Consider the following 11,335-nt stretch of genomic DNA (forward strand, 5'->3'; position numbering starts at 1 on the left):
TCTGATGATGAGGATAAGTTTGTTAGAATTAACTGCACCTCAGATTGCAGCCCAAATAGATGCTTCCCAGAGTTCCATTAACAAACACATTTCAACATCAACTGTTCAGAGGAGACTGTGTGAATCAGGCCATGGTTGAATTGCTGCAAAGAAACCACTACTACAGTAAAGGACACCAATAAGAAGAAGAGACTTGTTTGAGCCAAGAAAAACGAGCAATGAACATTAGGCCGAGTCCAAATTTGAGATTTTTGGTTCCAACAGCTGTGTCTTTGTGAGATGCAGAGTACGTGAACGGATGATCTACACATGTGTGGTTCCCACTGTGAAGCATGGAGGATGAGGTGTGATGGTGTGGTGGTGCTTTGCAGGTGACATTGTCAGTGATTTATTTAGAATCCAAGGCACACTTAATCAGCACGGCTACCACAGCATTCTGCAGCGATACGCCATCCCATCTGGTTTGCGCTTAGTGGGACTATAATTTGTTTTTCAACATGACACCTCCAGGCTGTCACCTCTATTTGACCAAGGAGAGTGATTGATTGCTGCATCAGATGACCTGGCCTCCACAATCACCTGACCTCAACCCAATTGAGATGGTTTGGGATGAGTTGGATCTCAGAGTGAAGGAAAAGCAGCCAACAAGTGCTCAGCATATGTGGGAACTCCTTCAAGACTGTTGGAAAAGCATTCCTCATGAAGCTGGTTGAGAGAATGCCAAGAGTTGCAAACTGTCATCAAGGCAAAGGGTGGCTACTTTGAAGACTATAAAATATATTTTGATTGTTTAACACTTTTTGGTTACTACATGATTCTATATGTATTATTTCATAGTGTTGATGTGTTCACTATTATTCTACAATGTAGAAAATAGTAAAAGTAAAGAAAAACACCTTGATGAGTAGGTGTGTCCAAACTTTTGGACTGGTACTGTTATATAACCATATCATAAAAGCAACAATCAAAGTCTAGGAGGAAGGGTAGGCCAGCCGATAAAGATTAGTCTTGAGGCCTGCTTCAAAGCCTCAACAGTCTGAACAGCCCTGAGATTTTCAGAAAGTTCCAAAGGCGTGGTATGTGGGAGGAAAAGGCATGAGCCTCCGTGTTCCTAGCCGGTCCTGGGTGCATGAAGCAGTTTTAGCGTTGCTTGAACGTAGGGTGCATGGACGGTTCATAGGGGGAGAGTAGATCTGACAGGTAGGCAGGTCCGATGCCATTTAGGGCTTTGTAGACCAGGAGGAGAATTTTAAAGTCAATTCTTTGAGGGACAGATAGCCAATGGAGGTCAGCAAGTATGGGTGCCATAATCTTTGCTGCACTGTTTGAATGAGTTGTAATTTATTAATCGAGTTTGCAGGCAGGCCCCAAGTACTGCATTCCCATAATCAGTTCTGGAGAAAACTAATTCATGGATAAGCTTTTCTGCTTCAGAAGTGGTGAGAGAGGTCTTAGGTGGGAGATGTTCGAAAGAATTATGTTTTACAGACGTGACTAATGTTTGTATTGAAGGAGACGCGAGGGTCAAATTTCACTCCCAGGTTGGTGATGACAGACACTGTGCTTTCTGAAGATCTGGCCGTGTTGTGTGTGTGTGTGTGTGTGTGTGTGTGTGTGGTGGTGTGTTGTGTGTGTGTGTGTGTGTGTGTGTGTGTGTGTGTGTGTGTGTGGTGTGTGTGTTGTGTGTGTGTGTGTGTGTGTGTGTGTGTGTGGTGTTGTTGACTAGTTCCACAGCCTTTTTTTGTGGTAAAATAATCATTTCTGGTTGAATGAACATATGAGACAAATTGATCAAACGCGTTTTCTCATGTTGGAGCTAAGTTTGGGCCAACTAAAAATGTTAAATTCAGGTAATACTTTGACCAAAAAGTTTAGTGAACAAAAAAAAGGCTGTAAAACTAGCTACATAATAATAATTAGTTGAAACAACTAGATTATTTTTACAGTGCTGTTGCCTCATAGTGCATATCATCACAGCCAGAGCCACATATTTAGAGAGTTACGCCAACTTTTAGAATTTAGATTTGTTTTCTAATTCTAGACATTCAGTTACATAGCATTGTTTAAATATTCCCCATGAAACATTAATGGGTAACTAACAGGTTTTGGCTAGATGGGATACAGCTTTTGTCAGAATTGACTTTTTGTAGCATTGGCCCGCATTGGCACAATTCTCTAAGTACTCTACATGGCTCTAATGACAGCCTCTTATCAACGTGACATCAGCTCCCTGCAAGGATACAGAGCTCTGTAGTCAAACTAAGGCCCACAGCAACCCAATAGCTGAACAGAAATATAAACACAACATGGAAAAATGTCAAAGATTTTACCGAGTTACAGTTTATATAAGGAATCAGTCTATTGAAATACATTTATGCGGCCCTAATCTATGGATTTCACATGACTGGAATTACAGATATGCCTCTGTTGGTCACAGATAACTTTTTTATTTTAAAGGTAGGGACGTGGATCAGAAAACCAGTCAGTATCTGGTGTGACCACCTCATGCAGCACGACACATCTCCTTCGCATAGTATTGATCAGGCTGTTGATTGTGGCTTTGGAATGTTCTCCCACTCCTCTTTAACGGCTGTGCAAAGTTGCTGGATATTGGCGGGAACTGGAACACGCCGTTGTACACGTCGATCCAGAGCATCCCAAACGTGCTCAATGGGTGACATGTCTGGTGAGTATGCAGGCCACGGAAGAACTGGGATATTTTCAGCTTCCAGGAATTGTGTATAGATCCTTGCGACATGGGGCTGTGCATTATCATACTGAAACATGAGGTGATGGAGGCAAATAAATGGCACGACAATGGGCCTCAGGACCTTGTCAAGGTATCTTTGTGCATTCAAATTGTCATCGATCAAATGCAATTGTGTTTGTTGTCCGTTGCTTATGCCTGAACATACCATAACCCCACCGCCACCAATGGGGACTCTGTTCACAATGTCAGCAAACTGCTCTCCCACATAACACCATACACGCTGTCTGCCATCTGTGAAGAGTACACTTCTACAATTTGCAAGTGGCCATCGAAGGTGAGCATCTGCCCACTGAAGTCGGTTACGATGTCGAACTGCAGTCAGGTTAAGACCCTGGTGAGGAAGACGAACACGCAGATGAGCTTCCCTGAGACGGTTTCTGACAGTTTGTGCAGAAATTTTCCAGTTGTGCAAACCCACAATTTCACCAGCTGTCCGGGTGGCTGGTCTCAGACAATCCAGCAGGTGAAGAAGCATTTCTGGAATATTTTATTTCAGCTCATGAAACATGGGACCAACACTTTAAATGTTGCATTTATATATTTGTTCAGTGTATATTTAGAGATACCTCTCCTCTTCTATTCCTCCTTTTCCACCTACATGTGTTTTCAGGATGTTATAACACAAGAGTGTGCATCAGTCCCACCGGCAGGTCACATGCACTCGTCAGAGGATGTCAGCCTAACTGGAAACGAATCAATAAGACATGTGGAAATGGCATTAACTGGACTTCAGTTCATTAAACTACATGAAAACATTCTTAAGTCTTGGAGGCTACTGCACTTAACCATCATAAACTTGTACAGTACTCTCACGGCAACATACTCTAGCCAGGGTTTTGGATGTCATATGTGCGGGAAGGGTGTCGACTGGTATAACCAACGTAGTTCTTATCGATCACATGCCAGTGCTGTGACGACGGTCTCTCCTCACGTGGTTGTCACTGAATTATCCCATCTGCATGACTGACTTCTCATTGCTTCACTGGCTCTCTATTTATGCACTTTGAAACTTTACTGTGTTTGGATGTTGCTTGCTGTTGGGTACTGCCTTTAACATGAACAATTTCTTCATTTTTGTGTTTGTGCTTTTCATTTACAGTAAACAAATTATGTGACTTCATCCTGCCTCTACAAGGTTTTTTCTGTTTCGTTTTTTCACACTGTAGCCTAATTGCAAATCACTATAACAAGTAAACATACCATCACAGTCTCTCCTTTACAAATACATTTCACCCTTGTCCTTTCCTTTCCTTTTTTCCTTGTTGTTGTCATGGTCGTTGATTAGCTGTGGTGTTAGTTATACTTGTGTTGAGCTTTACACTGGCATTTAAACACTTTACTCTTGTGTTTTCCTATTTTCACCATCACCAATCAAAGTCAACATGTAGCCTACAGTACAGATGTAGGATCTTAATTTGAGCCAGTTTGCTACGGCAGTAAAATAATCATGCATCAACTTGAAATGGGAATTATTATTCTGATTAAAATGAATAGACTTTTTTGTAGGGATGGATACATTTTTCGTAAGGGAAAATCAGGTCTGAAATTTCAAAGTGGAAATTACAAAGCCTTTTAAAAACCTTAAATACTCCACAAGTTTTGGAAAGTTATCCTGCAAAGTTATCCTGCAACAGGGTGATTAAGATCCTACATTTGTATATATTGTCAGTGCTGAAAATTATAATTATCCAATGCAATATTGTCTATGGTTCTATATCTGAGACTGTCTGTGTGAATCCTTGCAGGTGGTCATCAACGCTCTGCTTGGAGCCATCCCCTCCATCTTCAATGTGCTGCTGGTGTGCCTCATCTTCTGGCTCATCTTCAGCATCATGGGTGTCAACCTGTTTGCAGGGAAATACTACCATTGTATCAACATGACCACGAGGGAGCGCTTCGAAGTCAGAGACGTGGCTAACAAGACAGAATGTTTGGCTTTGAAAGGTACCCACTGGAAGAATGTCAAGATCAACTTTGATAACGTGGGAGCAGGCTATCTGGCACTGTTACAAGTGGTGAGCGGCTCTCTCCATTCACCTTTCACCAGAAATATTTTATTGACATTTTCGAAAGAGAATGGACCCATGTCAAAGGTTTTGTAGCAATTTCGTGTGGGCAGGCAAATTGTGCGAGGGCAATGTCCTTCTGAACTAGTGTCTTAACTATTAGGTAGTAAAATGTTCCTTAATTTCTCTCTAAGGCTACATTCAAAGGCTGGATGGACATCATGTATGCAGCTGTGGACTCTCGCAATGTAAGTATTTTCAGTAATTCCTTTCACAAGGTATTTTAGACTAATGGTTGATTGTGTTTGCACATTGTCTATTTATATATGATAATATTTTAGTTTTATGATGTTCATGTATGGTAATACTACGCTATTCTATTACAGTTGGATGATCAACCCGACTACGAAGTGAATCTGTACATGTATCTGTACTTTGTGGTATTCATCATATTTGGATCCTTCTTCACACTCAACCTCTTCATTGGTGTCATTATAGACAACTTCAATCAGCAAAAGAAAAAGATAAGTCTTTTTTAAAGTTGTAGTTATCATGCAATGATACATGCATCCATTTTCTCTGATTTAACGTAATGAGGATTTTTCCCTCCAATAATGGGCAATTAAATGTGTGTAAGAGCTGCAGGAATTTAACTAGGCTTGTCTTGCCTCTTTACTTTGGAGGTCAAGACATCTTCATGACAGAGGAACAGAAGAAATACTACAATGCTATGAAGAAGCTTGGCTCAAAGAAACCCCAAAAGCCTATCCCTAGGCCAGTGGTAAGGTCATACTGTACCACTATGTTTCTCAACAAAGACATTCCTCATTTCATGAACCTCTATTTCTACATCCTGGTGTCTCAAAATGCTTCTTTCTTATGTTTCCTCCAGAACAAGTTTCAAGGATTTGTTTTTGATTTCATTACAAAGCAAGCCTTCGACATTGTCATCATGATTCTTATATGCCTTAATATGGTCACCATGATGGTGGAGACGGATGACCAGACAGACGACATTCGTAAAATTCTCTACAATATCAACCTGGTGTTTATTGTCATGTTCACCGGAGAGTGTATTCTGAAGATGATCTCACTCCGACAATACTACTTTACCATTGGTTGGAATGTATTTGACTTTATCGTTGTTATCCTGTCAATAATTGGTAAGATTTTTCACCTATTGTTCATAATTGTAATACTGCAAAGTGATATCATGCTTTGGAGATTATTATGTGTAATTATTTTCTGTCCTTTCAGGTATGTTTCTCTCAGAACTGATAGAGAAGTACTTGGTTTCACCAACCTTATTCCGAGTCATTCGACTGGCCCGAATTGGCCGTATCCTTCGCCTCATCAAGAGTGCCAAGGGAATCCGTACACTCTTGTTTGCGTTGATGATGTCACTTCCTGCATTGTTCAACATTGGTCTTCTGCTCTTCTTAGTGATGTTTATCTATGCAATCTTTGGCATGTCAAACTTTGCATACGTCAAGAAGGAGTCTGGGATTGACGACATGTTCAACTTTGAGACGTTTGGCAACAGCATGATCTGCCTGTTCCAGATCACCACGTCAGGGGGCTGGGACGGCCTGCTGGCCCCTATCCTCAACAAGGGAGAGCCAGACTGCGACAGCCGGAAAGAGCACCCAGGAAGCACGTACAAAGGGGGAGACTGTGGAAACCCCACTGTGGCCATTATCTTCTTTGTGAGCTACATAATCATATGTTTCCTTGTTGTGGTCAACATGTACATTGCTGTCATCTTAGAGAACTTCAGTGTGGCCACTGAGGAGAGCGCTGAGCCCCTGAGCGAGGATGACTTTGAGATGTTCTACGAGGTCTGGGAGAAGTTTGATGCGCGGGCCACCCAGTTCATGGAGTATGACAAGCTGTCAGACTTTGCTGATGCGCTAGACCCCCCGCTCCGCATCTCTAAGCCCAACAAGATCCAGTTGATCTCAATGGATTTACCCATGGTGAGTGGGGAGCGCATCCACTGCCTGGACATCCTGTTTGCCTTCACCAAACGTGTCCTGGGCGAGGGCGAAGGCTTGGACATCCTCCGGGGTCAAATGGAGGAGCGCTTTATGGCGTCCAACCCCTCCAAGGTGTCCTATGAACCAATCACCACCACACTGCGCCGCAAGCTAGAGGACATGTCTGCCCTGGTCATCCAGAGAGCTTTCAGACGATATCTTCTCAAGCGTATTGTTAAGCGGGCCTCTGCCATGTACAAGGAGAAGATACAAAGTGGAGGCATGCTCCTTGATAAAGAGGTTCTCGTCATAGACAAATTTAACGAGATCTCTACTTCAGACAGAACTGACATGACACCCTCCACAGCTTCTCCCCCATCATATGACAGTGTCACAAAACCTGATAAAAACAAATATGAAAAAGACAAGAGAAAGAAGGAGGTGAAGGAGAAAAAAAAGTACATGGATGTCGGGAAGATTTAGCATAGATTTCATTCTACTACAAATTGTTTACAGCCTTTGAAGGTGACCAATGCGTCAAGTGAACCCCTTCTTTGGTGTGAATATCTATGCCAAACGGACAATGCTTACTTGAGTCTAAATGTAAGGTTGGTGCCTAACATGAGGTAGTAACTCAACTTCTTAGGCTGTTAGGTGACCAGTTGTTTGGATGTTCATTTCTGTGGGGACTAAAACAAATGTTTGCCGGCTTTATAGGGACAGGTAAAACATTTTGTGTGTTGTTACAATCAGAAACATTTAGTTAGTAACTTCTCTTGCAGCTAGTACTTCCAGGGTTGCGTTCAGTGTCTTGCATTATAACTGCCGTATGATTTACGAACTTATTTTTATTACAGAATCTTGTTTTTAAAACTCATAGGTTGATTGTTGATTGTGACTATTTTTGTAAACATATGTTTTACTGTAAAACAAGGGGTTTCATGTATTGCTTTAAAGGTAGTCTTGTTCACTTTAAATGTTCATACAACTTGACTAGTCAAGTGTGATCAAACACACATCCTTGTGGGGTGCATTGCCGAAAAAAGTTGGTATAAAAGAAATTGGGCCCGCACACTCATAAACCGTTTTTAAATGAAGGTACATGGTGGAGCTTATGCATGTGCGGGCTCTGTTTCGAGCATAAGACATGACTACTCATGACAACCATTATTGCTGCAGTGCAGTTAGGGGGATTGCTGCAGTTCAATCGACATGTAGACTTGCATGAATGCTTACCCATGATTACAGTGTTGCGTTACGCACCATCACCAAAATGAGCTTGCTTTCTCCGTGATGTCTGAGAGGCTCATACTTTGATGAATCTGTAACATTATGTTACTCTCACTATTACAAATCTACAGGAAAGATTTCTCCTGAGCATACAGTCCAAATACCATTACCATCAAATGTTGTCTATAATCTGTTTCCAAATAATAACACGCTCTAGAAAAACATCGTTTTCCTCCTTTCATTCATCAGAAACTACAGTACAATGCAGAATACATTCATCTTTAGTGCTGGTTCACAGAGTTGATACGCATAGTATTCGTAGTCCAGCTCTTCTGTCCAGCTTGAACCTCAATGGCCTCAAAGACATGTCTATACTGTCTTTTCTCTTCCCAGGGGTGAATGATAAAATTAGCCAATTTCCTCTGCACGGTATAGTTGTGACCATCAGGTGTAAATCGCCTCAAATAATCTTCAAGCCTTGTCTGACAGGTGAAACACTGTATTCTGTGTGATATATGCTCACTTAAGAAGCATTCCAAAAGCATGTATCTTGTGTACTCTGCGGTTCTGGTACTGCAACATCATTAGTAAGTGCTATAAAACGTGTAATTTACCAAATCTAAATTGCTTTGAGTTTACCTTTCCTACCCTCTTCCCAAATCATTTTCCATTGTTATTGATGTATCTGTATGTACATATTCTATAATATATGAAATATACAAATATATTTGATATATTATGTGATGTTTCATGTATAATGGAATATATTAAGTTGTTAATGTTATTTAATACATATATCTATTATATTCTGCATTCTCTGCTCTATATGGCAGACAGACCAGAGTATGAAGCATCCAGTTGAGGCTGTGGGAAGATTTTGTAGTTAGATTACACTCAATGTCTATATAAATATTGTAATATAATCATTTTTCTTTGTACTGTACAACTGTTTTGTAAATAGTTTGCTATACAATATGGCAGCACTGTCTGCGATATAGCCACTTTAGTTATTTAAGCTTCACTACACCCTTTCTTTTGGAAACGCCTCATGTGATCTAGTGAAGGGGAAGTGGACTTCTCATTTTGATTCTTGCATCTTTTACTTTGTGTCATTTATGAACTGTGGTCACAGTTTACCTCACAATGCTTTATCATAATAAATATCTAAGATGGAACATCAGGTTCAGCGAATTCTGAATATGATTGTCTCAAGGCTAGTGTGACAGCACAAGTCTTCAGTTGTTTCCTACATTTGTTTACATAGTTATCCAATTCCTCAGGATGTTACTTTTGTCAGCTGTTCCCTTTGTATAAAGTGTCACAAGTATCTGTAATTAAAATGTTATAAAGTATGTTATGAAGAGCATATGTTGCATGTAATAAAAACATTCATAATATGTATATACTATACATGTATACACAATGAATGTTTTGATTACGTAACATTTAATAGATCACATCTTTATATGCATTATGCTTGTAGTGTATGAGTAAACTGCATGCAAGATATTGCTATAACCCATCTAATTGAAAAGCCAAAAGAATAAAGAATACATGTACCTCAAGTATGTCTGTAAAATATTAATTTATTCCATCACACGTGTTTGACTATTTATTTGTGACATTGCAATCCATACAGTACATCAACATACTCTATAAATACATTGTTATTCAAGTTTTGCATGCTTAACAAATGTTTGCAAAGCAGTGGCCAGTGAGTTAAATGGTCCTGGAGTTTTTTTCCATGTCAGCGAACACTTTTTACTGACCAGTAAAAATGTGTGTCTCCAATTCTAAGATGTTTTAATGGACTAAATGTGGATTATTAATTTAATACATAAACCACTATAAATCAATCATGTTACAATGTAGTTGCCCATGGAGTTCCAGAATTATAGCCTCACATGTCATTGAACGGAAGTCTTACATGATTTTTAAGCATTTATTTGTAGATATGTACTGTATACAGTAAATCCTGACCATTACACTGCATTTCACACCACTAAATACTTCAGAATACATTAACCGTTACTCTCTCGCGGGAATTCCACTAACGGTCCATATGTAGCCAAACGTAGCTGCTGCTCATGTTGGTATCTGTACTGATGGCGCAAAAGTCATGACAGGGAGACATAATGGAGTGGTAACGCACGTGCAAGCTGTTGCTCCCAACGCCACTTGGGTACACTGCAGCATCCACCGAGAGGCTCTTGCTGCCAAGGGAATGTCTGACAGCTTGAAAGACGTTTGAAAATGGTTAACTTTGTTAAAGCAAGGCCCCTGAACTCTTTTGTATTTTCTGCGCTATGCAATGATATTGGCAGCGACCATGTAATGCTTTTACAACACAGAGAAGTGCGCTGGTTATCAAGGGGTAAAGTATTGACACTTTTTAAATTGAGAGACGAGCTTAAATGTTTCTTTACTGACCATAATTTTCACTTGTCTGACCGCTTGCATGATGATGAGTTTCTCACACGACTGGCCTAACTGGGTGATGTTTTTTCTCGCCTGAATGATCTGAATCTAGGATTACAGGGACTATCCGCAACTATATTCAATGTGTGGGACAAAGTTGAGGCTATGATTAAGAAGTTGGAGCTCTTCTCTGTCCTCATTAACAAGGACAACACACAGGTCTTTCCATCATTGTATGATTCTTTGTGTGCAAATGAACTCAAGCTTACGGACAATGTCAAATGTGATGTAGCGAAGCACCTGAGTGAGTTGGGTGCGCAATTACGCAGGTGCTTTCCCGAAACGGATGACACAAACAACTGGATTCGTTATCCCTTTCCATGCCCTGCCTCCAGTCCCACTTACCGATATCTGAACAAGAGAGCCTCATCGAAATTGTAACAAGCGGTTCTGTGAAAATTGAATTTAATCAAAAGCCACTGCCATATTTCTGGATAGGGCTGCGCTCAGAGTATCCTGCCTTGGCAATTCGTGCTGTTAAGACATTGATGCCCTTTGCAACCACGTACATATCTGCGAGTGTGTTCTCAGCCCTCACTAGCATGAAAACTAAATACAGGCACACCCTTCTCATTAACCTGTGACCTGAGTTATTCACCATTTTCGATGAACAAATAAGGTTTTATATGTAAGACGGTTAAATAAAGAGCAAAATGATTGATTATATTATATTACTATTTGTGCCCTGGTCCTATGAGAGCTCTTTGTCACTTCCCACAAACCGGGTTGTGACAAAAACTCACACTCATTCTTATGTTTAATGAATGTATTGTGTGTGTGTTGCAGGCTTACAATGATGGCAAAAAACAACATTTGAGAGTGCACTGACCATGGTGCTAGATGGGGTACGCAGCTAGAGGTTGTATGTTTGAAGG

The 11,335-nt window shown here is 40.5% G+C and overlaps 1 protein-coding gene across 3 annotated transcripts in view; it reads left to right on the top strand.

Moving 5' to 3' along the window:
* The window catches only part of LOC111974756 (sodium channel protein type 2 subunit alpha-like), a 54,418-nt gene extending 44,871 nt beyond the window's left edge, over positions 1-9,547 (top strand). For all 3 annotated transcript variants that reach the window (XM_024002750.2, XM_070447259.1, XM_024002741.1), the window contains 6 exons: positions 4,516-4,785; positions 4,971-5,024; positions 5,163-5,300; positions 5,453-5,557; positions 5,669-5,939; positions 6,034-9,547. In XM_024002750.2, coding sequence (XP_023858518.1) covers positions 4,516-4,785; positions 4,971-5,024; positions 5,163-5,300; positions 5,453-5,557; positions 5,669-5,939; positions 6,034-7,235 — 2,040 coding nt within the window. In that variant the 3' untranslated portion in view covers positions 7,236-9,547. The remainder of the gene's footprint in view (positions 1-4,515; positions 4,786-4,970; positions 5,025-5,162; positions 5,301-5,452; positions 5,558-5,668; positions 5,940-6,033) is intronic.
* Positions 9,548-11,335: the final 1,788 nt, after the last annotated feature.

This window comes from Salvelinus sp. IW2-2015, linkage group LG2 (genome assembly GCF_002910315.2).
Source record: "Salvelinus sp. IW2-2015 linkage group LG2, ASM291031v2, whole genome shotgun sequence".
NCBI classification, from domain to species: Eukaryota; Metazoa; Chordata; class Actinopteri; order Salmoniformes; family Salmonidae; genus Salvelinus; species Salvelinus sp. IW2-2015.